The sequence below is a fragment of the Podarcis gaigeae genome (assembly GCF_964106915.1).
Source record: "Podarcis gaigeae genome assembly, chromosome: W".
NCBI classification, from domain to species: Eukaryota; Metazoa; Chordata; class Lepidosauria; order Squamata; family Lacertidae; genus Podarcis; species Podarcis gaigeae.
This window is the reverse complement of record NC_139695.1, coordinates 24,072,340-24,096,429: the sequence shown is the minus strand read 5'-3', so window position 1 is coordinate 24,096,429 and position 24,090 is coordinate 24,072,340. Positions and strand designations below refer to the sequence as shown.

Sequence of the window (24,090 nt, the reverse complement as noted above, 5' to 3'; positions counted from 1 at the left end):
CCTCTTCTATGTCCATTTAATCAGAGATGAGAGGCTTAGGGATCTCTGCAACACACTTTAAAACTTTTACTGCTCTGTCCCACTTTCACTTGTCAGTCCCTTCCAATGTTGCCAGCATTCCCCTCTGTTTTATATAAAGTTTTATACAAAGTATCTGAGTCTCTGGGCTGGAGCTCAGCACGTTACTGTTTCTCCCACCGAGCCACAAAGTCTTCGCAAGAAAAGAAGAGAAACAAAGTCCCTTTTTAACTCTTTTCCCTCTTTCAACGTTATAAAATGGCGTTTGCCTCAGTGCAGTGCCTCTGAGGACTTTCAGTTTTACACTTACTCAGCAGGAACTTTCACTTCCACCTTTGTTCTTATGTCTTTGTTCTCTGCACCATCTTTACACTGCAGCCAGGACGGACTCCCTTTTTGCATCCCTTGGCTGGTCAAATTCTTTGAATTCCTCCCGAATGTCAGTGTTTAAAAATATCCCATTCTTCAGAATTCAATTTTATCGTGGAAGCTTGGCACTTTAATCAGAAGCCTGAGACTGCACAGCGTGAGGTCTGAGGTGCTTCCCCTTCGCGCCCGCAGCTCTATCCCGTCCTCGGATTATTATTTAAACCCAAGAAGCAGGAGAGCACGTCTGGGCGCCGCTGGGTGCTCCGTCCCTCAAGGTATTCCCCTTGAGGATCCAAGGTCCGCAGGGTACTTGCGGACCTCTAAAAAGCCCCCGCGCTGCTCAGAATTCCCCGAGAGGCTATTCCGCACTTCTTCCTGATGTCCCTGCCAAACCGGAAACCGGCACTGCTCATACTTTTGAAAACCAATATTTTTAAAAAATAAAAATACATTTTTTAAAAAACCACCAGTGTGATGCAGCAGCAAAAAAGGTTACACTATTTTAGGTTGCATCAACAGAAGTATAATGTCCAGATCAAGGGAAGTAATAGTACCACTCTATTCTGCCTTGCTCAGACCCCACCTAGAATACTGTGTCCAATTCTGGGCTTCACAATTTAAAAAGGATGTTGACAAGCTGGAACGTGTGAAGTGGAGGGCAACCAAGATGATCAAGGGTCTGGAAACTAAGCCTTACAAGGAGCGCATGAAGGAGTTGGGTATGTTTTGCCTGGAAAAGTGGAGACTGAAAAGAAATAGCCATCTTCAAATATCTGCTCTGGAGGGTAGGACTCGAACCAATGGCTTCAAGTGACAAGAAAGGAGATTTCAACTAAACATTTGGGAAAACATTCTGACAGTAAGAGCTATTCAACAGTGGAACAGACTCCCATGAGAGGTGGTGGACTCTCCTTCCTTGGAGGTTTATAGAGTTTGGATGGCCATTTGTCATGAATGCTTTCGTCGAGATTCCTGCATTGCAGGGCATTGGAGTAGATGACCCTTGGGTACATTCCAGCTCTAAGATTCTATTATTCTTGCTAGTAGTTCTCACATGCTCATGTTTATTTTTTTTATAATAAGTTTTTATTATTTTTTTTTTCATAAAATCTCCAGTCATACAAATTTCCACATCACATATTTTGACTTACTGAACCTCCCTCAACTCCTCTGACAATCATCCGTAGTTAAATTTCTATCTTCACATTCCTTAATTATAGTATCGCCTTTAAATAAAAATTTTCTGTCCTCATTTACATTCTTGCAATATTCCTTATTTTTTTCACAAAGCTTCTTTAAAACACACTAGCATTGTATGTTCCTCACATACAGTTTTCAAATATTCTCTGATTTTCCCCCCAGTCCTCTAGAAACTTATGGTCTCTTTGAAGTCTAATTTTTCCAGTTAATTTGTCCAGTTCTGCATAGTCTGTTAGTTTTGTTCTCCATTCTTCCAAAGTCGGTAGTTCTTCTTGTTTCCATTTTTGGGCCATCAATATTCTCGCTGCTGTTATTGCATACTGAAAGAGTTTACAGTCCCTCTTATTTATTTCCTTTTTAGTTATTCCCAGTAGGAAGGTTTCTGGTTTCTTTACAAAGCTATATTTCAGCATTTTCTTTAACTCATTATATATCATTTCCCAGAACCCCTTCACTTTCTTACACTCCCACCACATATGAATAAATGTACCCTCTTTCTCTTTACATTTCCAACATTTGTTACAGGTTTTGTACATTTTTGCCAATTTAACTGGTGTCATATACCATCTGTATACCATTTTCATAACATTTTCTTTTAACGTAGTACATGCTGTAAACTTCAGATTTTCATTCCATATTTTTTGCCAGTCTTCCATATCTATACTATACCCTAAATCTCTGGCCCAATGAATCATTACCGCTTTAACTTCCTCATCTATCGTGTGCCATTCCAATAAAATTTTATACATTTTTGAGATTATTTTACAATCATTATTAACAATTTCTGTTTGAAATTTCGAATCTTTTTCTTTATACCCTTTTTCTTTCACATCCTTTTTGAACATATCACTTATCTGATAATAGTGCAGCCAGTCAAATACATGTTCTTTTACTTGCTCATATGGTTTCAATCTCCATTTCTCTCCTTCTTTCACCACCAAGTCTCCATAAGTAATCCATTCACTCCTCATATTAATTTTCTTAACTCCTATAACCTCTAGTAGCGATAACCAATGTGGAACCCCCATTTCTAATAAATTTTTGTATCTGTCCCATACTTCAATTAACGATTTCTGGAAGATATGGTTTTCAAACGATTTATAACCCTTTTTCTTCTCTTGCCATAGATACGCATGCCACCCAAATCTGTTATCAAATCTTTCTAAATCCAATAGTTTTGTATTTTAAAGTTTTATCCATTCTTTTAACCAGCAAAGACATGATGCCTCATAGTATAACTTAAAGTCTGGCAGGGCAAAGCCTCCTCTTTCTTTTACATCTGTTAGTAATTTATATTTAATTCTCAGCTTTTTGCCCTGCCCACATGCTCATGTTTAACCAGTGCTTAAGCAGTAGCAAACTGAGGTGCTGCATGATATACAACTCCAGATATTGCATGTTTGAAGAAACGTTTCCTTTAAGAGTCCAGTGGTGGGGAACCTGTGGCCCTCCATATGTAGCCAAACTATGACTCCCATCAGCATGGCCAATGGTCAATGGGAGATGTAGCCCAGAAAAATACAGAGGGCAAGAGGTCCCCCCACTCTTTAACTCAATCAACTTAAACTGGGTGATTTTTGGAAGCTCTACGATTACAAGACACTTACTTGGAACCTGCTGCCCAGGCTGTTGCCACGTCTGATAAGTGCCACCCCAACCCTGCGTCATGAAGGTCTGAGGACCGCTGTGGAGAACAAGATCATTAGTGATTGAAGGGAAAAGGAGCTGGTCCATCCACAATGATGTGTCCATATTAAAATTTGTCAAAAAGGGTTGAAAGAGACCATAGTATGCACAAGATTAGCTCTGGACTCGTTTCACTACCAACTCATCAATATTAAAAAAGAACACTGATTCCAGTGGAGTTTAAAAAAAAAAAAAATCAGGTGTAGAGAATATTTTGCTACTGCCCCCCCCCCCCATGTTGCTGGACTACACCTCCCATGAGCCCCAGCAAGCATGGCCAATGTTCAGGGATGATGAGAGTTGTAGTTCAGCAACATGAGGGCCACAGGTTTCCCATACTTGATTTTAATTAATGGCAAGAAAGTTCCCTGCCCAACCAATAATCCAAGAGTCTTCCTGGAAGGTATCAATGAGCTTTATGATGGGAAGGAAAGTCCCAACTATATTTATTGGCCATCCAAGGCTGCATGTGGCCACAGCCCCTGCCTGCCCCTCCCCCCTCCCAATCCAGGCTCCTCAAAACTACAAAATTTATTTAGGTTTCTCAGGAAAAAGCATAGACGACTTGTTCTTCTGTAAAAGCATAATGAACCCAGGATGCTGCTTAATGCTACCATCACAACTACAGCTATATTTGGTGGGCCGGGGAGTGGGGAGGATCTAACGGTGATGGAAATGCAAGCAAGATGGCTACGTACTTTTGGTGAGGTGCAGCAGGTGCTTGGTTGAAGGGGCTCTGGCTGAAACCCCCAGGGCCACCCAGACCAGTACACTGGAGAAGGAACAAACAGGTAATTAATTGACCTTTCTGTCACTCAGGCTACAAGGTAATTGAGAATGCATCTAATAATTAAGGAGCTGTGGAAGGCTTCTCAATATGAATAATTTTATTTCATTTAACAGATTTATAAACAGATTCATGGCCAGAGGCTATTCAAAGCAGAGTACAAGATAAAATAGGATAAACACAACAAAACCTGCTTTCTAAAAAAAGCAATAAAATCATTCCTACAAACCTCTAAAAGCAATCAATCCCTGTTTTACAAATCCTAAAGAAACAATAAAACTGTAGTTGCAAATAATTAATATTCCATAAGTGATCAGGTCACCCAAAGGGGAAAGTCTTCTTAAATAAAAAATGCCTTCAAATAGGCATCTGAACACTGTGACATTAGGTGCCTGCCTAATTTTGCTGGTAAATGACTCCAAAATTCTTATGCAAGGTACATAGTGAGTATTGAATGGGGCTCTGGGCCACAGAACAATTTTCCTGTCTGTACAGTGGGAACAACAGTGCTCCACGTCACATAATGGGACTGGGCACCTAGCAAAAATGTTGTTGGCATCCATCTGTCTCGAGAAGTCAAACCGCTGCGTTAGCAGCATCAAATCGACCTCTTCTGGAGTGCAAGCCTGGGCAGTGTGTATGGAGGTCCTGGGTCACCCAGACAACAAAACCCACCTCTCTGCCTTGAGATGTGGTCCAAATGAAAGCAGAGCAATATATTTGGCACCAGCTTGGCTGCAGGAGTTGCCCGAAGTAGGCATACAAGGCGCCATCCAACCATTTTAGGGACTCCAGTCTGGATTTTTGTAGGTTTACTCCTTAGCATTTTCTTCTCTCAAAGGTGTAATGATGGCACAATAAAATTATGTAAATGTTTTGGTATCATTGGTCTTTAGTGTATAGTATGATTGTGTGCTGTGCAAGGGTTACATTCTGGGAATGGCATATCTGTCCCTGCGTGACCATCTTTACCTTCTAAGCAAGGCAGAGAGTTTAAAAGCTCTTTCTGTGCCAAGCTTGTGTGCAATTAATTTGCAGGATTTCAAGCAGTTAGTTTTCAACCACACAAGGTTGAAATCACACAAGTTAATTGTGTGTAAGATGTGATCATACTGTATTGTAATCTGCAAAACATTATTTTATTTTTTAAAAAGGAAGAAGCAAACAGAAGGGAAGAGAAGGAGCAGCAACTCACACCAACTTTCTCATCTATGAGGTGTCTCGCAAGCTCAATCTGCTGGGGGACACCCCGAATGGTGAACATCCGTATGCTGGGGTCTGTGCTGGGAGGTGGGTTTCTCTGGAGCTCTACATGGGCCCCAGACTGTTGGTTTATGTTCTTGATATTCTCTCCACCTGCAAGGAAGCAAGAGGGGAGGAATAAAAGGGAGGTAGAACCTGCTCAGTCTTCCACTTTATATTTTCAGCAGTTATCAAAGATGCGTGGAAGTAGGAATATCCAATCACATAGATTAGATCGGTCCTTGCCACCCTGGCATGCCCTTCAGATGTTTTGGACTGCAATTCTCATCATGCTCTGGTCAGCATAAAAAATGCAAGCAATAAGCCAATCAAAATATCTAAAAACAATTCCAATACAGATGCACACTGGGATGAGGGAGCTCTTCCATAGGTGTTGGAAATACAACAGAGATTGTGCCCATCTAACATTCAAAGGGGGAGGGAATTTCAAAGGCTAGTGTCAGGAGTCCAGGTTCCAGCTTGATAATACAGTAACGTACGTAATTAAAAAGGAGGATTTATTGCAAAAACAAACAGACAGCTCCGGATGGCTCTAACGAAGCCGCTGACATTATCACTGAAGATGACCCTTCTGAAGACTTCTTCCGGTTCCTACAGAAGATATTGAACTTTTGCACCTTTAATCTCTTGCTTTCCTTCCCGTCTAGCAGCCCCCCCATTCACCAACTCTTCAGACTTATTGGATTAGCTCCAGCCTCTTCCTTTTCTGATAGACTATCTCTGTGTCTGTTCACGCCTGTTTGAGCTTCCTGAGAGCTTTGGCTGTGTTCCAGCCCACTCTCAGTCGTTCCCTTGGCAACCGGCATTCCAATGTCCAGGGGAGTCAGCACTGGCCACTGTTCCACCTGCATCAAATCTAAACCTCTCTGTTCTGCAGCCGGCTGAAAAGTTCCACTTAGGAGCTGGCTCATTCCTGACAGGTAAGGACCACAACACTAAATGCCTGATTCCTATATTCAGGGCCACCTTTTTTTAATTTGAAAAAAATAATAAATTCATTAGTAAGAACTCCCTTGTTTTTCTGTGCCTCTTGCTGCCACTGGGGGGGGGGGGGATAGAATTCCCCAAAGCCTGACACCTTCCTGGTGTCTCTATTTTCCAGGGAGAGTTCCGGAATTACAGAAGCCATGCTGATTTCTGATTTGATCCCAGAATGTCCTGCTTGGCCTTTTTCCTTCCCGCCATGTCTTGGATAACATTTAAAAGTGGTGTTTGTGTGTATAGGTGCAAAAATGGAGTCCTGTTTATACTGAAAATACAATACCTGCACCAAAGGAAGGAAATGGTGAAGCTGCCATATGAAGCCCTTGCTATTGTTTTGAAGGAAAATGCCACCAATCCACTTTAAATTCTTTAATTGCAATACTTCAGCAGCTAGCCATTTTTTAGGAAACACATTGAGTGTTGATTCATTTATTGTAAATGAAGCCTTACACTGCAAGCCTTTTCTTCTTCGGCAATCACTCGTAGCCTACTACTACTACTACCCTGCCCATCTGGCTGGATTTTCCCAGCCACTCTGGGTGGCTTACAGCAGGCAGGTCCAGCTACAAGTAGCCTGAGATCTACCATCCAATATCAAAAACTTGCAGTGATCTACCACACACTCCCATTGTCATTCTTCAACTTAAACATATTATATTTGGCTGAGCTTATGAGAAAAATAATAACAAATGATAGTCGCTGTTGGGATACTGCCAGGGAGACAAAGGCCATCACTGCCTCCACGCCGACTCCGGACGTTCATCGACCTCCCGTAGATACAGTATCAGCAAGTAGCGAGCGACATGAGCTCCAGAAATAGATTGCCACATTCCTGGGCTGATGCACACTCTATCAGCAGAATTTACTCAGCGAAAGTTGCACAGCAGGAGAGCATATTTACAAGTTTATTCAGCGTTGGTCAGAACAAAGAACAAACATGACCGCCTGCTAGAGTGTTCAGGCACCAAGAGAGAGAGAAACGAAAGCAATAGCAAACATAAACATCCTGTGAACAGGAAATACGCAGACTCTGACTCACACAGCCTGCTCCCTTTTAAGGTGGAACGGAAATATCCTAACATCCTCCCCCTTTCCGTGTAACCTGTAGTACCTGTGGTTCAACCCAATTGCAACCTCTGTACGTAAACCTTTAGTTGTTCTCTGTTAACAACCTTAGACAACAGATCAGCAGGAATTTCATTTCCTGCCATGTAGGACACCTGAATCAGTCCTTTCTGAATACACTCTCTTGCACGATGTAGCTTAATCTGCAAGTACTTGGTTCTTTGCTTGCAACTCTCTAGAGTTCAGCAAAGCCAAACAGGATCTATTTGTCTTGATACACTTGTATAGGACATTTCACAGAAACCCCGATGTCCTTAAACAGTTGCATCAACCATTCACAATCCATGAGTGAAAATGACAGAGCATTGAGTTCTGCTTCACAGGAACTTAGGCTCACTGTAGTCTGCTTTTTGCACAACCAGTCAAACAGACAGTGGTTGTACATGTAGCATACTCCAGAAGTGCTTGTACCATCCGTGGTGTCACTTCCAAAACTAGCATATGCAAAGATTTCAAGACCTCCAGTCTTCTGACTGGTGAACCTCAGCCTGTAGTGCATAGTCCCTTTCAAATAGCGGGCTATGCGCTTCAGAGCTTTCCAATCCTGAACAGTAGGATTGTTAGCATGTTTGCTAAGCAGGTTAGTGCTTACAGCAATGTCAGGTCTTGAGCATCTAGCAATAAAATTCAACTTGCCTAGAATGCATCTGTACAGTGTAGTGTCAGAAAACGCTTCAGCAGTACTATCTACCTGGTAACCTGTCACCATCGGTGTGTCTGCTGGGTTTGCATCAACCAAATTCAACCTGGTTAATACATCAGCAATTTTCTGTGTTTGGTGTACAGTGGTGCCTCGCAAGACGAAATTAATTCGTTCCGCAAGTCTTTTCGTCTTGCGAGTTTTTCGTCTTGCGAAGCACGGTTTCCCATAGGAATGCATTGAAAATCAATCAATGCGTTCCTATGGAAACCGCCTTCAGACCAGGTCCGGGGACAGTCTGTCCCCTGACCTCTTCTGAAGGCGGGGGGGGGGGGGAGCGAAAGTCTTTGCTTCCCCCCGCCTGCCTTTCCGGGACAGCGGAGACTTCTCCGCTGTCCCGGGGCGATCTTAAAATGCTGGCAGGCGGCAGCGAACGCTTCGCTGCCGTCCCCCAGCATTTTAAAAGCCCCCGGGACAGCGGAGACTTCTCCGCTGTCCCGGGGCGATTTTAAAATGCTGGCGGGCAGCAGCGAAGCCTTCGCTGCCGCCCGCGAGCATTTTAAAAACCCCGGGACAGCGGAGGACTTCTCCGCTGTCCGGGGCGATCTTAAAATGCTGGCGGGCGGCAGCGCTGCCGCCCGCCAGCATTTTAAAATCGCCCCGGGACAGCGGATGAATTCTCCGCTGTCCCGGGGCGATTTAAAAGCCCCCGGGAAGGCAGGCAGGGGGGACAAAGACTTTAGCCCCCCGCCCGCCTTCAGAAGAGGTCCTGGACCTCTTCTGAAGGCGGGCGGGGGGCAAAAGTCTTTGCTCCCCCATGCCTGCCTTCCCGGGAGAGCGGAGAAACGCAGCGCTCCCTCTTAAGCGTTTCTCCGCTGTCCCGGAAGGCTTTTGAAGGCAGGTGGGGGAAGCAAAGACTTTTGCCCCCCGTCCGCCTTCAGAAGAGGTCCAGAGGGCTCTCCAAGCTGCGGATAGCAGCCTGCTGCCCCGCGCGAGGGGCAGACATTCGCAGCTTGGGGAGCCCTGCAAGACTTCCCCTGCAGGGCTCCCCAAGCGGCGAATGTCTGCCCCGCGTGAGGGGCGCTCTGCTTAAGAGTGCCCCTCACACGGGGCAGCAGGCTGCTATCCGCAGCCTAGGCGGGAACTCCTTCCCCTCTGCACGCCTTCCTCTCTGTTCCCAGACCTGTCCTGAAGGCTTGCGGTGGGAGGAGGGCTTTCCTCCCCACCGCCAACATTCAGAATGCTGTTCTAAATGTTGGCGGTGGGGAGGAAAAACCCTCCTCCCACCGCAAGCCCCAGGAACAGAGGAGAAGCTCTGCGCACCTTCCCCTCTGTTCCCGGACCTGTCCTGAAGGCTTGCGGTGGGAGGAGGGCTTTCCTCCCCACCGCCAACATTCAGAATGCTGTTCTGAATGTTGGCGGTGGGGAGGAAAAACCCTCCTCCCACCGCAAGCCCCGGGAACAGAGGAGAAGCCCTTCGCGCCTTGTCCTCTGTTCCCGGACCTCCCACCGCAAGCCTTAGGACAGGTCCGGGAACAGAGGAGAAGGCGCGCTGCGCTTCCCCGCTGTCCCCGGAGATTTCCCTATGGGCTTTCGTCTTGCGAAGCAAGCCCATAGGGAAATTCGTCTTGCGAAGCCGCTAAAAAATCGGAAAACCCTTTCGTCTTGCGGGTTTTTCGTTTAGCGAGGCATTTGTCTTGCGGGGCACCACTGTACCAGAAAATTACCTGCTTGGTCCTTCTCCACCTGCAGAGAAAGATAGTTGGATACCTCACCAAGATCCTTCATGTCAAAGTGCTCCTTCAGTTGAGCTAGGGTGCTTTGGTAAAAAGCCTGATTCTTCCAAAACATCAGAAGATCATCAATAAAACATAAAAAATACAGTTTGTTTTGCCCCTATAAGGATTTCCGCAGTTTACAGACCATTCCCTTCTGTATCTGCATTCCATCAGGTGGAAGCATGTACAGCTCCTCCCCCAAAATCCCGTACAAAAAAGCTGTATTAATGTCATGATGGGAAACATGCAGTTTCTCCTCTGCAGCTATCTTGAGCATCAGTCGAATGCTCTCATATTTGACGGTGGGTGAGTAGGTGTCAGGGTTTCAGGGACAGAGAGCGAGGGGGAGGGGTCCCAGGGTGACGAGGAAGAGGACGACGATGACCCGAGGTTGTCAGTGAGTCCGTCAAGTGAATCCGAGGATTCCCAAAAGGGAGCCCCCCTGGTCAGGCCAAGGGGCAGTAGAGAGGGAAGCAGTCAGAAGCAGGGGAACGAAGAGGGAATCCCCAGTGGGGGTTGGAGATCGGGACCGGCCTCTCCGTCGGAACGGAGTGAAGGGGGTGGAGTTACCAGTGTGTCAGAAGGAGCAGAACAGGGAGCAGAGAGGGGAAGGAGTTCGGAGCAGAACGTCCTGCAGGAAGGGGAGGAGTGTAGTACCGAGAGTAGCGTAACGGTCGAAAGGAAGGTCAGAAGCAACGTACGCGCGCCAAGTTCAAATGTGGAGGCGCGCGGAAATGAGGAGAGCCCTGAGGAGGAGCCTGGTCCCAAAGCACGAAGGAGGGGGGAGCAGGCGTCAGAAGACTCAGCCTCGGGGGAGTCCCGAAGGGAGGGAGCACAGGGGGGCAGGAAGACCCTGCGGAAAAGGAAGGAGAGGAAAAGGTGGAGCAGTACAAGCCTCTTAAGCTGGTGCAGGGGCGGGACTGACTCAGAGGGGACTTCAAACATCTAAGGGTAACAGATGCTGAGCCACGGAGCTTGGATGTAACGACAACAATGTTCTTCAATAAAACCTTTTGTATATAACTTGGACTGGATTTTGGTCTCTTGTGAGCTGGGACCTCGGGTGGCTCTGACAGTAAGTCCCCTCCCAAAGAACGCAAATTTTTTTTTTGCAAAGCTCACAAACGGTGACAGCCATGAGTGCGGAGGATCAGCTGACAGCACTGCGAACTACAGTTTCCGAACTCACCGCTGCAGTCCTTGCGTCTCAGAAGAAGCATGACGAAATGGAGAAGCGCTGCCAGGACCTGCAAACAAGGTGGGAGCGTGCAAACAGGGAAGGGTTCCCAGGGTCCAGATCAGAGGGCATTGGACTTGGAAGGCAGGGGGGCAGCCTAGTCACCCACTTCGATGGGAACCTGAAGCACTACCCCAGTTTCAGAGCAGACGTTTTGTATGCATTACACTTGCTTCGTCATGACTTTAAAGATGAGGAGGAGAAAGTGGGGTTTATTGTTTCTCACTTGCATGGGCCAGCCAGAGACTGGTTGCGCAATTTGTGGCGTGAAGATGGCCCTGCCCGCCGCGATTCTGATGAATTCATTAAAGCGATGGATGCCTGCTTCCAGTCAACCGTAGATTTGGATCTTGCACGCAGGGAGATATTTGGACTGCGGCAAGGCAAAGCCACTGTGCGTCAGTACCATTCCAGATTTTTTGCTTTACTGACTGCGTTACGCTGGGAGAAAGACTGCACACCTGTGAGGGATTTGTTCTGGGAGGGTCTCAGCGGTTCCATAAAGGACGAACTTGCCAGGGGAGACAGACCTCAGACCCTGGAGCAGGTGGTGCAGAGGGCTCTGGCGATTGGCATACGTCACGAGGGACGTCCTTGGCACAATGAGGAAGAACGTCAGGTGCGTCCACCAGCGAGGACGTCTTCTTTCATCCCCAGGGAGTTCAGTCAGTCACATCCCTCGCCGCTCGGGAGGCAGGGGGAGGAGCCGATGGAACTTGGTGGTGCTAAGGCTCAAGCAACAGCCAGAGCCCCAGTTTCCGGTGCAGTAAAGGCGAAGCCTCCTAGAGGGACCAGGAAGTGTTACATCTGCGACAGTGCACTGCACATGGCGAAAGAGTGCCCCCAGAGGCTCCAGAAACACACTGCAGCTTTAGCGACGGTAGCTGCAGAAGTGATCCAGGAAGAGGAACCTCAGGGAAACGACAATGCCTGGCTGCAAGCAGAATTGCTGGGGCTCAGCCAGGCGAATCTGTAGAACAGTCCCCAGCGTCTTTGCAACCCACAGACCCTTTACCACCCAAGCCAGCGGTGCAGCTCACTGCAACACTTCAGTTGCCAAATGGGACCACCCTAGAAGTGCCCCTCACGATCGATTCGGGGAGCAATGCCGATTTCGTGGGGATGCAATTCGTCAAGCAGCATCGCATAGCGCTTCTGCCCGCCACAACGCCTCTGAACGTAGTCACAGTGGATGGCAGGAAATTGCTAGGAGGGCAAGTTGTGCAACAGACACCTCCCATGGTGATGCGGATAGGAGATCACCGAGAAGTCATTAGCTTCAATGTCACCCAACTGTCTGACACGCCTATAGTATTAGGCATGAGTTAGCTGGAGAAACACAGTCCTGCTGTAGCGTGGTACCAACGCCAGATCACCTTTTGCTCATCGTACTGTGCTCAAAATTGCATCCAGTCCTGCCAGGAGGAGGGGGCTGAGCACCAGCTGCGACTTGGCATGGTGCAGGCAGTACCTAGCAAGTACGAAGGGTTCCTGGAGGTTTTCTGCGAGAAGGAAGCTGACCAGTTGCCGCCCCACAGACCTTATGATTGTGCCATCGACCTGGTGCCGGGGGCGCAGTTGCCGACTGCAAAACTGTATTCCATGTCTGAGGACGAGATGCAAGAGCTCAGGGAGTTCATAGAGCACAATTTGAAGCGTGGATTCATCCGGGAATCGAAAGCAGTGGGGGGCAGTCCTGTGTTCTTTGTAAAGAAGAGAGACACGCCCCAAAAAAGACTCATTGTGGATTACAGGTTCATAAACAGTATGACCAAGCCCAAGGCCTTCCCCATGCCCAAGATAGATGATCTCCTAGCAACCGTGAGGAAGGGGAAGATCTTCACCAAATTGGATCTGCGTGGAGCGTATAACCTCATACGCATCCGGGAGGGCGATGAGTGGAAAACGGCCATGTTCACGCCTCTGGGCACGTATGAATACAGAGTTATGCCGTTTGGTCTCCAAAATGGATCTCACGTATTCCAAGCCTTTATGCATCACGTGCTAGCGGGACTCCTCTACAATAAATGTGTGTGTTTCCTCGACGACATCCTGATCTTTTCGGAGACGGAAGAGGCCCACGAGAGGGACGTAAAGGAAGTCCTGCGAAGACTACGGGAGAACAGGCTCTACGCCAAGTTAGAGAAGTGCCAGTTTGATGTGACGGAGGTGGATTTCCTGGGCTACAAGCTGTCCGACAAGGGGCTGGCCATGGACAGCGTCAAGGTCCGCGCGGTGTTGGACTGGAAGAGCCCACGCAATCGGAAGGAAGTCCAGAGATTCGTCGGCTTCGCCAACTTCTACCGCAAATTCATCAGAGGTTTTGCAAAGGAGACAGCAGCGATCACGGACACTCTGAGTTCCAAGAAGAAGAGGTTCGTGTGGACGGAACAGGCGGAGCGCTCTTTTCGGAAGCTTAAAAGCCTTTTCGCCTCCGAGGAGCAACTGCTGCACGTGAATCCAGGCAGGCCCATGCGAGTGGAGACCGACGCGTCAGACAGGGCGGTTGGAGCTGTACTCCTGCAAGAAGATCCACATGGAAACTGGAGACCCGGTGCCTTTTACTCCCGAAAGCTCAGCAAGGCGGAGCAAAACTACACCATATGGGACAGGGAGCTGTTAGCCATTCACGCAGCTTTCAAAGCGTGGCGACACTTCCTCATAGGAGCCAAGCACACAGTACAGGTCCGCACGGATCACAAGAACCTAGAGTATTGGCGCACGGCGAAGCTCCAAAGCCAGAGACACATGCGCTGGGCGGAATTCTTCGCGGATTTCGACTTTCGGATAGAGTACATCCCAGGAGATTCCAACGTTATAGCCGATGCGCTATCCAGGAAACCGCAATATCTCGATGAAGCGGCGCCAGTAGCAGCCAAGCACATTTTCGCATCGCAGGCGTGGTCGTGCGCTGCCATCGCAGTAGATCTGGACGCGGTGCGACGCGCGTTGCAAGTGGATCAGTTCGCACAGTCCAAAATGGAGGAGTTGCGCAGAGGTGTGCAGAGTGGAGAAGAGTTCCAACTGCGCGACGGACTGCTAACTCGCAAAGGTGCCCTCTACGTGCCAAGCGACGAGCTTCGCGCAAAGGTTCTGCAGCAGTTGCACGACGCCCCCAGTGCTGGCCACTTCGGTAAGGAGAAGACAATAGAACTGGTGGCAAGGGACTTTTGGTGGCCCCGGATGCGCGGAGAGGTAGCGGATTACGTCGCCAGGTGTGACACTTGTCAGAGGTTCAAGCCAGTACACCAGAAGCCAGCGGGGCTGTTGGAACCGCTGGAAACGCCACAGCAACCGTGGGAGAGGGTAGCCCTGGACTTCGTTACTGACCTGCCCAGCTCCAGAGGGAAGACAGCGGTACTGGTGGTTGTGGACCTGTTCACCAAGATGGCGCACTTCATTCCGTGCGCAAACGTGGCGACGGCGGAGCAGACTGCCAAACTCTTCATTGATCACGTGTTCAAGGTGCATGGGCTGCCGCAGTCCATCCTGTCCGACAGGGGGCGCCAGTTTGTTTCCAATTTTTGGCAGAAGCTTTTAGGTATCCTGAACGTCAAGATCAACCTTACGTCGGCGAGACACCCACAGACCAACGGCCAAGCTGAGAGGGTCAACGCGATCATGCAGCAGTACCTGAGATGTTACGCCAATCAGCGACCCGCAGCTTGGGTGGACTACCTGCCGATGGCAGAGTTTGCCTATAACAACACGAAGCACGCGTCCACGGGGGTGACGCCGTTCTTCGCGAACAACGGTCGGCATCCCAGAACCTTCCCGGGGTTCGGGGCACCGAGAGAGGGGGTGCCGCAAGAAGCCGACCAGTTTGCAGCGGAGCTGCAGGAGGTGCACGAAGAGTTGCGGAGACATTTGGAGCTGGCCAAGCAAGCATATAAGGTGCAGGCAGACAAAAACAGGAGAGCGGGGGAGGAGATCCAGGTGGGGGACTGGGTGTGGTTAGCCGCCCAAGCCATGCCAGCCAAGTCGTTGGCCAAGAAGAAGCTAGGGCACAGGCAGTTAGGGCCGTACCAAGTGGAGGCTAAGATCAACCCTGTAGCCTTTCGACTAGCCCTCCCCGAAGGTTCCAGAGTGCATCCGGTATTTCATAGGTCGGTGCTCACCCCCTACAAGGCACCGCACAGGTTTCAGGAGTCTGAAACAGTCCCGCAAATACACACTAAGTCACAGGAGAGGGAGAGGGCGCCTAGGGCCGAACCACTCAACGAGGTCACAGAAATCCTGGACTCGAGATGGGGGGAAGAGGGGGTAGAATACTTTCTAGCCACAGAGGGCACTCCAGCCAGTGCCAACGGTTGGGTGCCGGGCTACGCTTTAGACGAACCTCTTCTAAAAGACGAGTTCCATGCCCTTTTCCCGCATAGACCCATGCCAGCCGAGTACTTTGATGACTGGCTCTTTACGCCCACACTCTCAGGCAGTACTTTCCGGGGTTTTTCTTCAGCCGAGGAGAGAACGCCAGAATCTAGCCCGCCCAGGGGATCGTGCTCAGGGGTGGACACAGAAACCTCCTATTGGTGGGACGAGCAACCAGAGGAGGACTGGCGCAGGAAATGGCTGACGGGACCTTGGCCGGCAGCACCAGACGAGGTACCAATGGAAGAGGGAGAAGAGAACACTTTGGGTCAAGAACCCGAATTCGAACACTCATACACCGAACTGCAAGCAGAGGATATGGAGGTACACAACCTGTATCCTGCATCCACCTCCGAAGAGCTGCAGCTCCTACAACCTGCACCCGATGGGCGGGAGGGGGGAAGGGGGGGCTTCGAGGGGGGGATGGATGTCAGGGTTTCAGGGACAGAGAGCGAGGGGGAGGGGTCCCAGGGTGACGAGGAAGAGGACGACGATGACCCGAGGTTGTCAGTGAGTCCGTCAAGTGAATCCGAGGATTCCCAAAAGGGAGCCCCCCTGGTCAGGCCAAGGGGCAGTAGAGAGGGAAGCAGTCAGAAGCAGGGGAACGAAGAGGGAATCCCCAGTGGGGGTTGGAGATCGGGACCGGCCTCTCCGTCGGAACGGAGTGAAGGGGGTGGAGTTACCAGTGTGTCAGAAGGAGCAGAACAGGGAGCAGAGAGGGGAAGGAGTTCGGAGCAGAACGTCCTGCAGGAAGGGGAGGAGTGTAGTACCGAGAGTAGCGTAACGGTCGAAAGGAAGGTCAGAAGCAACGTACGCGCGCCAAGTTCAAATGTGGAGGCGCGCGGAAATGAGGAGAGCCCTGAGGAGGAGCCTGGTCCCAAAGCACGAAGGAGGGGGGAGCAGGCGTCAGAAGACTCAGCCTCGGGGGAGTCCCGAAGGGAGGGAGCACAGGGGGGCAGGAAGACCCTGCAGAAAAGGAAGGAGAGGAAAAGGTGGAGCAGTACAAGCCTCTTAAGCTGGTGCAGGGGCGGGACTGACTCAGAGGGGACTTCAAACATCTAAGGGTAACAGATGCTGAGCCACGGAGCTTGGATGTAACGACAACAATGTTCTTCAATAAAACCTTTTGTATATAACTTGGACTGGATTTTGGTCTCTTGTGAGCTGGGACCTCGGGTGGCTCTGACAGTAGGTCTCGTGGTAATCCTGTCCTGGTACCTGTGAAAAACCTCTGGCAACCAATCTGGCTTTGTGTCTGACAACCTTGCCATTCTGGTCTGTCTTGGCCTTGAAGACCCATTTGCTGCCAACCAGTCTCATTCCTGGGACTACCGGTACCAGTTCCCAAGTTTGGTTCCTGTTCAAGGAATCAACTTCAGCCTTCATGGCATTTAGCCAAGGCTCAGCATCTTTAGAGGTTAACTCCTGAACCTCTTTGAAGCTTGAAGGTTCCCATACCTTCTCTGAGCTACTAAGAACAGCAGTTGCTGTCTTAGCTAACTCATCAGCAAACCTCTTTGGAGGTCTGCCTTTGGTCGCCCTTTCAGACCTGCGGACCAGACGCAAGTCTTCTGGACTCATCTCCTCCTTCTTAGGAGAAAAGTGACCAATGGTGAACAGTGGTTCCTCCAGTTCATTGTCAGACGCATCAGATGGTCTGACTGAGGCCTTTGCGCTCTTGTAGTCTGCTGTGTCATCACTGTCGCTGACACCAGCAGCAGCACCGCCCGCTGAACTGGAATCCGAACTCAGATCATCATCATCATCATCCTCAGCTTTCTCAACATTATCTGCCTTTTTCATATCACCTTCATCCTCCTCTGGGTAACTCTGGAAAATTCCCACATTTCCCCCCCACTTAGGATTGTACTCAACACTCTTGGTGAACTTAATGGACTTAGAGTTAGTCATCCATACCCTGTATGCACCTTTCTCGTACCCCATGAACAAACCATGTGCCCCACGCTTCCCAAGCTTGTTGCTTTGTGGGGTGTGTACCCACATGTCAGAACCAAAGATTCTCATGTGCTTGACGTTAGGTTTCTTACCAAACATCTTCTCATAGGGAGTGCAACCTATAGGTGATGACAGTCTCCGATTATAGGAATAAGTAAACGTCGACAGAGCTTCCCCCCAAAACTTCTCAGGGAGGTTGGCATCATGCAACAAGGTTTTCAGGCCCTGAAGCAAAGTCTGATTTGCTCGCTCTGCAAGCCCATTCATCCATGGCGACCTAGGCATTGACAAGTCATGCTGGATTCCCTTCTCAGTCAGGAAAGCTTCAAACTGCTGAGAAGTGAACTCCCCGCCTCGATCAGTAAATAAACAGCCGATACGTTTACCATGAACATTCTCCAACCTAGCACAGAATGCCTTGAACCTAGGAAACGCTTGCAATTTCTGCTCGAGCATAAACACATGAATGTACCTAGAAAAAGAATCAATTAGAACCATGAAGTACCTTGCTCCACCCAAAGAGGGCGCAAGTGGACCAACCAGGTCTGCGTGCACTAGCTGGTAGGGTTTGGAAGCCTGCCTGCTAGACTCCTTGCCTTTTGGAGCAACCTTCACCTTGTTCTCTGCACAAGATACACATTTCATGTGAAACTTACAGGGTTTGATGTTCAAACCTTCAACCAACTCAGGCATCTTGGCCAGCACTTGCCAAGACATGTGACAAAATCTTCGATGTGCTTCATGAATTCCTTCTGCATGAAGAACTTTGTTAGTTTGTGCAACACAACAAGAATCAACATTAGACATAATAGCATTGTCATCATAAGTTATACAGAATAAACCATCTATAAACTTTGCATGCAAAATGTCCTCTTTGCCTTTCCTGATGACACAGACGCTCCTCTTGAAGGAAATCTCAAAGCCACACCCAGTCAGCTGTGGGACACTGAGCAAATTGTCTGCCGCACCTGGAACAAAAAGTACATCTCTGATGGTAGTGTGCAGACTTGCAAGTTTCACAGTCCCGACTCCTGCAATTTGTAACGTCCTTCCACCAGCCAGGTGGATCTCTCCGTCTTGAGGTGTGAAGGAGATAAACAGGTGCTTGTCTTTTGAAACATGGCGGGTACACCCCGAATCAATAACAAATCTGGCCTTTGGAGCAGTTTTTCTGGCAAGCAAAACCTTGTTTTCCACCGGCGTGGGCTTTTGCTGCTTGCCCCCCTGCTCCTGGCCATCAGACTTGCCTTTAGCCTTTGGTGAAGCTGTGCCAGCAAACAAAGCCTTGTTTTCCACTGGCGTGGGCTCTTCACCCTCCCTCTGCTTCAGGCCATCTGCAGGCATCTGTCTTTGTTTACCTCTGGCCTTCCGGCCTCTGCGAAGACGATGACCTTGGTTCCCACGAGAAACAGAGCTCTCAGCTCCTGACTCCTTGGCTCCCCCTGGAGGCTGGAATGCTGCCTGGGATGACATTACAGTCAGCTCCCCCTGCAGCTTGCAACCGGTGCCCTCAGCATCCCTGCATTCATTCGCATTCTGGGAAACAGCCAGGACCTCCGATGCATTCACACTCTGGGCATTCAGACTCTGAGCTGGGATGACTGGCAGATGAGCTTTCTTCAAAGCATTCCACATCTGTCGTGCAGTCACGTTGCCAGCAAGCATTTTAATTTCCTCCAGAGAGACGGACAAGACTATTATGTCTACAGCTGTCGAATTCTGAGCCTTCCATCTCTCTGTCAGAGGAACTGGAGGGGCCTCACACACAGTATGCCACACTCCAAATTGTCACAGCAAGCTCTCACAGTACACAACCCAGATGTCATAATTGTGCCGATTTAACTTTGGGCACTCTGCAGCTTCTGAGGCTTGTAAAAACTCCATTCCAGGTCTTTACTTGAGCCGTGAGCCTTTATGCCTTCAAAGACTTCTTATCTCGGCAGCTCATTAATCACGATGCCTGCTTGGCTCGGCTCCCAGGCCAATTAGACCAGCCGGACATCAGAGACTTTTGCCGGCATTCAGAAAAGCCTTATTTCCTTTTGCTTTTCCACACATACCTCAGCAGTCTGTCGCAGTCTTACTCTCCTGTAAGTGCCGTGAATCTGGGCCCATAACCTGTTGTTGGGATACTGCCAGGGAGACAAAGGCCATCACTGCCTCCACGCCGACTCCGGACTCCGGACGTCCATCGACCTCCCGTAGATACAGTATCAGCAAGTAGCGAGCGACATGAGCTCCAGAAATAGATTGCCACATTCCTAGGCTGATGCACACTCTATCAGCAGAATTCACACAGTGAAAGTTGCACAGCAGGAGAGCATATTTACAAGTTTATTCAGCGTTGGTCAGAACAAAGAACAAACATGACCGCCTGCTAGCGTGTTCAGGCACAGAGAGAGAGAGAAACGAAAGCAATAGCAAACATAAACATCCTGTGAACAGGAAATACGCAGACTCTGACTCACACAGCCTGCTCCCTCTTAAGGTGGAACGGAAATATCCTAACAGTCGCTTCCATAAAACCTGAAAAGTTCATCCTAAATTAATATATTTTAAAAAATACATACTTTGTATACTTGTAATAACATAAGAAAATAACATTGAGGACAGGGTCCTATATAATCAGAACATGATGCACAGATTGTTGTTCACAAAAAGCTCATGCCATAATAAATGTGTTAAACCTTTAAAGTGCCCCAGGACTCTTGCTGTTTTTCAAATGAGTCGGGGGCACATGTCAACCACAACGGTTTCCCCCATAGTTCGAAGCAGAAATTGGGTAAACTCAACTGCAGAGTTGACAGCCTTCAAACACCACCTTAAGAACTGGACAAAACCTGTAGAAGCCCTTTCCCCTGGATCCAACCCACCGCTTCCTTTCGAGTAAACCTAAACCAGCCCTTTCTCTCTTGGAGGAGCCAGCGCACACACCTTCCCGCGTGGGTGGGATGGCAGCAGCTAGGAAGGGTCCCCCCCTCCCTTGAAGGTGAGAGAGCTCATCGGTTTACAGCAGGGAGGGAGGAGGAAATGCAGTCCTCTCCTCGAGGGCTGGATCCTGGAATGTCCAGCACCATCTCCCTCCCTCCCTCCCTCTCTCTCTCTCCCCAAAGCAGCCCTTTCTCTCAAGGAGTGCACTGGGAGCCAATGTACATATTTTAGGACCAGTGCTCTATGGTCCTGGTGGCTACTCCCAGTCACCACTCTAGCTGCTGCATTCTGGATTAATTGTAGTTTCCAAGTCACCTTCAAAGGTAGCTCCACATGGAGCGAATTGCAGTAGTCCTAGCGGGAGATAACCAGAGCATGCACCACTCTAGTGAAACAGATTCTGGGCAGGTAGGGTCTCAGCCGGCATACCAGGTGAAGCTGGTAGACAGCTGCCCTGGACACAGAATTGACCTGCACCTCCATGGACAGCTGTGAGTCCAAAATGACTCCCAGGCTGCGCACCTGGTCCTTCAGGGGCACAGTTACCCCATTCATGACCAGGCAGTCCCCACACCCGCCTGCTCCCTGTCCCCCAAAACCAATACTTCTGTCTTGTCAGAATTCAACCTCAATCTGTTAGCCGCCATCCATCCTCCAACAACCTCCAGGCACTTACACAGGACCTTGACTGCCCTCACTGTTTCTGACTTGAAGGAGAGGTAGAACTGGGTATCATGCACATACTGGTGGACACCCAGCCCAAACCCCGATGATCTCTCCCAGCAGCTTCATGTAGATGTTAAAAAGCATGGGGGAGAGGATGGAAACCTGAAGCACCCCACAAGTGAAAGCCTAGGGGGATGAACACTCATCCCCCAACACCACTTTCTGGACACGGTCCAGGATAAAGGAGCAGAACCACTGCATAGCAGTGCCCCCAGCTGCTCTAGACGGTCCAGAAGGATGTCATGGTTGATGGTATCAACAGCTGCTGAGAGATCCATGAGAGATCCACTATGGCACTTATTTTGTTTCACTTTTACTTAATGTCAGATCACCCACGTCCATAGAGGTGAACACCAGGTCTAAGGAATGTCCGCAACTATGAGTTGGGCCAAACTTATTCAGGGACAGCCACATGGAGGCCATGCTTCCCACAAAATCCTGAGCAGCCCCTTGTAAGGTCATGTCAGCATGGATTTGTATTTTTGCTTGCATTTCTGAGGGGACGTTCAGGCGTAATAGTTCTGATTTTGTTTTATTGATAAATAGTCCAGCTATTTCCCCAAATGATTCAATTTCCCTGGTGGCCTCTGACAAGGATGTCTCTGAGTCCAAAATCATCAGGGCAATATCATCCACAAAGAGGTTCAATAATATTCTACGTCTATTTCTTAATATTCCTTTTATTTTCTGATTAGTTCTGATAACACTAGCCAGTGCTTCCATTGACACTGCAAATAATAAGAGCATCCTTGTTTGGTGCCTCTTTGCATGCTCAAGTATTCTGAGTCTTGTCCATTTACCTGTATTCCTGTTCTGCTACTGCTGTGCAGATTTTTAAAAATTAGTATAAGGTCATTTCCAAAGTTCACTTTAGATAGCAGCTGGAATATTTTCAATGAAATTTGTCAAAAGCCTTGTGGGCATCTAGAGAGGCTATTGCACAGGGTATTCCTGAGGCTTTTTCATTGTACGCTGCATTCTGTATAGGATCTGCTATGTGTCTATTACAAACCTTGCTTGAGCAATGTGGATTACATTTGGTAGTATTTTGCCACTCTATCTTCTAATATTCTTGTTAATTCTTTTGCATCTTGTCCAATTAAGGAGATAGGCCTGCACGGTTCTAGATTTTCTGGATCTTTACCTGGTTTCAGTATCACAACGATTATAGAATCTTTCCATGATTTAGGCACTGTCTTGCCAAGGAATACACTGTAAAACAATCTTTGCATATGGGGGAATATCTCAGTTGTTTTTTGTTTGTTTGTTTTTAATTTTCCAGGTAAACCACCCATGTCTGATGCTTTATGTGGTTCAAGTTTCTTGATTGCTTTAGTTATATCTTCCAGCATTACTGGTGCTGCTAAGGACTGCTTTTGTTCATCTGTAATTTTCTCTAACATACTAGTTTCTATGTATTGTTGGATTGAACCCAAGTTCAGGTTTTCCTTTGTATATAGTTTATTATAAAATGTTTTGAATTAATTTCTGAACAATTTAGAATGAAATATTTGTGAGCCATTGTTTTTAGAGACCTGATTCTATTTTTGAGATTTCACTGTTTTAACTAATATGCTAATAATTTATAATTTTTAGCACCAAATTCATTAAATTTTTGATTTAGCTATTGCAGAGACAGATATTTTCGCAATTGCTAGTGTCTGTAATTCAGCTCTTTTCTGTATTTAATTTGCTATGTGATTTTTTTGTTCCCAATTTGTTTATGCAGTTCAAGTTTAATGATCTCTGTCATTAAAGTGTCTCTCATTTTGTTTCTTTCCTTTTTAATACAGATGCTTGTACTTATAAATTCACCTGTAAGAACAGCCTTTAGTGTATCCCATAGTAAGGCCTCTTCATATTGTGCAGGATCGGATACATGAATGGGGTGGTATCTACAAATATGGACAAAGCGCAAAGCCAAAGTATAACAAAAGAGGGCAGACTACCAAAGACTTTTTTGAACTAACTGACAATATGGATTTGATTGATATTTGGAGAACAAAAAATCCCCTAGGTAGAGAAGGGACTTTCTTTTCTGAAGCTAAAATGACATGGACAAGAATTGACCAAATATGGATAACTAGAAGACTGGCTCCGAAGACTAGAAAAGTGGAAATCTGCCCAAAAACCTGCTCCGACCATAATGCAGTAAAGATGGAAATGAGACTAACTACGACTGGTTCCTTCAGATGGAAGATGAATGACACCTTACTAAGAGATCAAGAGATTGTTAAGAAGGCCCCCCAAAATTTGAAGGACTATTTTGAAGTAAATCTGAAAACTACAGTGGAAAAAAGGGTAATCTGGGACGCAAGCAAAGCAGTTATGAGGGCGTTTCTGATACAGCAGAATGCAATAAAAAGGAGAACTCAAAATGAGAAAAACGACAGAATTTTGGAAAAAATAAAAGAAGGAGAGAAAAAGCTAAGATCGAAACCAAAGTCACAGGAGATCTTGAGAGAAATTAAATTATATCAAGTACAATATATGAAATTAGTAAACAAGGAAGTCGAATGGAAAATTAAGCAAATGAGGCAAAAAACTTTTGAATCGGCAAATAAATGTGGAAAACTGCTGGCATGGCAGTTGAAAAAAGACAGAAGTTGAATACGGTCACTAACCTTGAGATAGAAGGGAGAAATATCCAGAATCCTGTGGAGATTAGAAAGTGCTTCCAGAGATACTTCAAACAGCTTTATACACAGGGGCCGCAGAAAGAGACTGATATAGACCAATTTTTAAGAACTAATGGATTACAAAAATTATCTCAAGAAAATAAGACAATATTGAACTATGAGATAACGGAACAGGAGATTAAAGGTGCCATCCAGAACATGCAATTGGGCAAGTCTCCAGGGCCGGACGGGTTAACCTCCAAGTACTATAAGACTTTGAAAGACTATTTAATTCATCCATTAAAGGAGGTGTGCAATGAGATTATGGAGGGGAAGAAGGCAGCGGAGTCGTGGAAAGAAGCTTTCATCACACTCATACCAAAATCCGAAGCTGAAAAGGC

General features: G+C 47.8%; 1 protein-coding gene across 8 annotated transcripts in view; it reads right to left on the bottom strand.

Annotated features, from left to right (window-relative positions):
• The window catches only part of LOC310835942 (far upstream element-binding protein 3-like), a 333,755-nt gene that overhangs the window by 82,352 nt on the left and 227,313 nt on the right, over nucleotides 1–24,090 (bottom strand). For all 8 annotated transcript variants that reach the window (XM_083720902.1, XM_083720903.1, XM_083720904.1 and 5 more), the window contains 3 exons: nucleotides 5,256–5,416; nucleotides 3,972–4,045; nucleotides 3,195–3,271 (listed from right to left, as the gene is read on the bottom strand). In XM_083720902.1, the coding sequence (XP_083577028.1) occupies nucleotides 3,195–3,271; nucleotides 3,972–4,045; nucleotides 5,256–5,416 (312 nt within the window). The remainder of the gene's footprint in view (nucleotides 1–3,194; nucleotides 3,272–3,971; nucleotides 4,046–5,255; nucleotides 5,417–24,090) is intronic.